The following is a 4274-nucleotide window of genomic DNA, read 5'->3' as shown; positions in this document are numbered from 1 at the left end:
CTTCCACTTTTGAGGGGATCATTGCAGAGTCTCCTACCTCAATTGCTAGCAGCTTCTTACACATGGCTTAAGAGAAATAGGGTGTGCAAAGCTTGAAACAAGAAAAACGCATGCACGAGATCAATGAAAGGTTTAGAACAAGGGTACGTTTAAAGTTTGAAATACATGGATGTGACCCCGCTTCACTCATAGCATAAACTTCTCCCAGGGATTCTCCTAGATTTAAGGTTCTTTTCTTACCTCCCTTAACATGACAATCACCACTAGTAAAAGGTTTTAAACAAAAAAAGTTAACAACTTTAGGGAACATCCTCCCTTGAAGCGTCTTGATCAAGGTCTTATTTGCGGACTTCTTGCGAATAATCATGTGATATCTAGTCAACTTCCTAATCACATTATTAATGAAATGATCTCCTTGATTAGAGATCAGTAAATAGGACATCCAAACCTTGTCATAATGGTCTTGTACAAAAAAATTGCCACACTCTCTACTTTACTATCCATCATTGCTTGTGCACCCACCTATGTGGAGCAATACTTTATTGCCACCAAAAAGTATTTATTGCATGTATACTTTGCAGTTGGTTTAAAAGGACCCACAAAATCAAGACCCCACTTTTGAAAGGGCTCAGGTGGAAGTATTGGTTGAAGTGAAATTCTATTTGCATCCAATAGTGTATCATCTCGTTGATAAGTCAAACAAGTCTTCACATATTCATGAGCATCCTTGAAAATTCAGGTTCATCACAACCTAGCATGAAAAATCTTCTTTGTAGTATTCTCCCTTGAAAAGTGACCTCCTACATCACATGCATGTTTTTTCCCAATATCAATTTTTGTTCAAACTTTTGAAAACACCTTCTCAAAGTATTCTTCTCCTCCATGCCAACTTTTTCCAGGCTTCACTACTAGCATCTCTTTGGGAAGAACTCTCTCGTGCAAGAAATACAACATCGTTTCATGCCATCATCAACCAACTTAATGCGAGCCAATTTTCATCAAGGAACTCATCTATCTCTTTAGCAAGGGATTCTTATAGCCAACTGATGGGAATGGGATGGGATCGTGCTAGCTATGGTGGATGAAACATGAACATCATGCACACAAGTGAGTGTGATGGGATCACGATAAACAAGAGATGATGCAAAATAGACTTGGTTTATCCATTCAAGAAATGAGCTTTAAGTAGCTCTACAACCTTGCACCAATACATGTTGGATAATTCCACCTTTTCTCTCCTTGACTCATACTCTAGTACTCTAGGACGAAGCTCACACCTCCCCTTGAGGTTTGGACTAGGAAGAAACTGAAGAAGCTCACATCCCGGGCACACTCCAATCCAATATAAAAAAGAACATCTCCAATTCAGAAGACCATCCCCAATCTAGGAGACAAACTATCTCCAATCCAAGAGACACTCAACACCTCCCCTCAAACAGACATATAAACTTAGACCAAGCTAGTCCAAGGTATATCCAAACAAAATACAACTAAAGGGGAGACACCAAAACAAAAAGCTAGAGAATGTTGTCGTAGTTACTGTTACCTTCTTCTTAATCTTCATCTTTGTCTTCTTCTGCCAAATAGACTTTGGGCCTTGGATTTCTATTGGTGCTTCCTCTGTCCTTTTTGAAACACCTGGAAGGAAGGTTACCCTTCTTCCCGCAAATGCTGCAAGTCTTTGATGCTAGAAAGTTCTTTGCTATGCCACACTTGAAACAAGTTTTGTTACTAGAGATAACTGCAAAAGCTCCCCCCCCCCCCCCCCCCCCTTGAAGTAGCATTCCCCCTGTTGCTTCTTCTCCTAGATTGTTACAATGATCTAAAATTTATTATGACAACAAATATTTTAAAACGAGAGTGTCCCTTTTGCATTTTGTCTCTCACAAAGAACTCTCTTATAATTATCAAAGCTAATTCAGTGAGATATGGCAGGTTAGAATGGTTCGCTACAGAGTTCTAAATATATACTGCTTAAAATGGGGGCAGGGATTCCCCCTTCCCCCCCCCCCCCATGCGTCAACACATCCTTCAAGCGACGGGTGTCCCCTGCAGCTCCAAGCAAGACAATGAACAACGTGCAACCAAAAGGGTGGAGAGAGAGAGAGAGAGAGAGAGAGAGAGAGAGGCGTTTGGCTGCCGACCACACTAGTTGAGAGAATTTTTGAGCCATTTGGAAAAGTTGTGATTTTTTTGGATAGTTAGCAATTGGTATATAATTAGCTACATGTTATCTTTATTAGCCAATTAAGTACGCTCAACACAATAGGAAGCAATTAATTAGGCCAATTGGGTAAACATTATTGCCGTTGTTATCGGTATCTTGTGGGTCAAGCAAAGAGTCAGAGATGGCTCAAGAAATAGTCATTGCCACTCATGTTTTTCCAAAGGCACGGGGCAGGGGTCGTTATCCAAGCAGCCAGGCATGACGCAGGATTGATGTTACCTGTAATTCTTCAAAGTCATATCTGATCTGAGGTTGAATTTTGATTCGCATGTTTTTAATAGTATTATAATTACATACCCAATGTCAAATATTCTCTCTCTCTCTCTCTCTCTCTCTCTCTCTCTCTCTCTCTCTCGCTCTCATTCTCGCCTGTTTTATTATAATCTGAGGCGAATGCTCCTGTTGTAGTTGTCTTCCTTTATATAAGCTATCCAGCTAATTGTCGTTCAACTCTGGCCTTGCAATACATGATCGGCAGCAGCTACTGGAGCTACAGATGGCGAAGAGGAAGCTAGCTGCCAGCTGCAGTACAGCTTGCCTGCATGGCGTCGAGCTTAATTCTAATAGAGCTGACAATTGCTTCATAATACCCTGCAAAAGGCCTGAGCTGCTGCAGGAGGAGATAGTAATTAGACCTGCAGGCTCGGGCAGTAGTAGTGCTCATATGAAAGTGAGGAAGCGCAAGTCGCGGGCGAAGCCCAAATCGCCCATCAAAGAGCTGTCTGCCAACAAGCTCAATTTCAGGGAGATGGTGCATCAGCACACGGGCCTCCTCCTGCATGTTGCAAATCACGCGCATGAGGCAGAGACCTCATCGGCATCTGCGTGCAGCAGTAGCCCTAGCTACGACCTTCCTATTGCAGGTACATCTCTCTCTCTCTCTCTCTCTCTCTCTCTCTCTCTCTCTCTCTCCCTCCCAGCAAACACAAAATTTGGAATATTTTACTACTATTTCCAATTTTCATCTTTATAACGAGGAAATCTGGCCATTTAGGCTCTCAGACACTGCTTCTTCTACGTAGCTTCCTTGCTTAGTCCTTCCTTACTTTTTTCTTCACAATCCAGGACTCCTTTGTGTATTATCCTAATTTTCTCTTGCAGTTAACAGCTCCATGCCTAATTACAACATGGAATCGATGTGGCGTCCCCCATTACCATCATTTGTAGCGCCTCCAGTTCTTCCCTCTGAAGCTGCTAATGAACCTCAACTTATTAACATGATCTACCCAACAAAAGCACCAGCTTATAATAAAGATTCAGAGCTTATGATCACAAATAGCAACTTCATCAAGTTGGCTTGTGTTCTCCTCCAACACATCACCTCCGAGCTCTCCTCCAAGTATGTGATATTGTAATTGTCACCAATGTCTCCTAATTTTCTCTTGTAGTTAACACCCTCATGTGCTTCATGTCTTGCAGCATGAGATCAATGCCACCCCACCCATTCCATCATTTGTAGCGTCTCTAGAAGTTTCTTCTTTTTTTGAGTGCAGACCATGGGAACGTTTGGTTCAACAGAGATCGTGTACGACAAGACCAAAATCTTTCAGTAGAGGCATGAGGATGGGGCTCACTGTGAACACTAGTCAAGGGGTGTTAATTCTACAAACAAGATTCATTAGTTATTTAATTAAGATTGATAATGGAGCATGAATAATAGTATTCAAGATGGTTGTTGACTCATGAGCATCTAGCTTCTTGATCAGCTTTTAAACTAAGGTCTATGTTTGATGTATCTTCTATCTTTTGATTAATTGTCAAGATGTTTTGTAATAAGGTCCATGTCATCTTGTAATTTGTACTTCATCACTGATTTTCTAGTTGCGTGTGTTCTATTTTTTATTCCATGTTAATGTTGCATATTTACTTATCTTCAATGTCTAGTTTATTATTTAGTGCATGAGCAATATGGAGGCTCGAACTTAAGTTGGATCCTCCACCAGGTAGAAAACAAAAGGCTCAAAGTGAAGGCTTAAGGTTATGCATACTAATTTACACCTATGTTGATCGGTGGAGGCTTGAACTTAAGCTTGAGTCTCCATCTTAA

General features: G+C 41.1%; 1 protein-coding gene across 1 annotated transcript; it reads left to right on the top strand.

The window, feature by feature from the left end:
- The first annotated feature begins 2574 nt into the window (after positions 1–2574).
- On the top strand, positions 2575–3952 carry LOC147452940 (uncharacterized). Its single transcript, XM_086519043.1, has 3 exons — positions 2575–3090; positions 3329–3566; positions 3647–3952. The coding sequence occupies exons 1-3, from the start codon at positions 2724–2726 to the stop codon at positions 3684–3686; spliced, it is 645 nt and encodes a 214-aa protein (XP_086375169.1). The 5' UTR covers positions 2575–2723; the 3' UTR covers positions 3687–3952.
- The last annotated feature ends 322 nt before the right edge of the window (positions 3953–4274 follow it).

The sequence above is a fragment of the Adiantum capillus-veneris genome, chromosome 8 (assembly GCF_014529385.1).
Source record: "Adiantum capillus-veneris isolate H3 chromosome 8, ASM1452938v2, whole genome shotgun sequence".
Classification (NCBI taxonomy): domain Eukaryota; kingdom Viridiplantae; phylum Streptophyta; class Polypodiopsida; order Polypodiales; family Pteridaceae; genus Adiantum; species Adiantum capillus-veneris.
The sequence above is the reverse complement of the archived record's forward strand: the minus strand, read 5'-3'. Positions and strand labels throughout refer to the sequence as shown.

Coding starts and splice junctions, on each gene's coding strand:
- LOC147452940 (XM_086519043.1), top strand. CDS start 2,724: ATGGCGAAGAGGAAGCTAGCTGCCAGCTGCAGTACAGCTTGCCTGCAT. Junction 3,091..3,328: donor CTACGACCTTCCTATTGCAG/GTACATCTCTCT, acceptor TTTCTCTTGCAG/TTAACAGCTCCATGCCTAAT. Junction 3,567..3,646: donor ACCTCCGAGCTCTCCTCCAA/GTATGTGATATT, acceptor CATGTCTTGCAG/CATGAGATCAATGCCACCCC.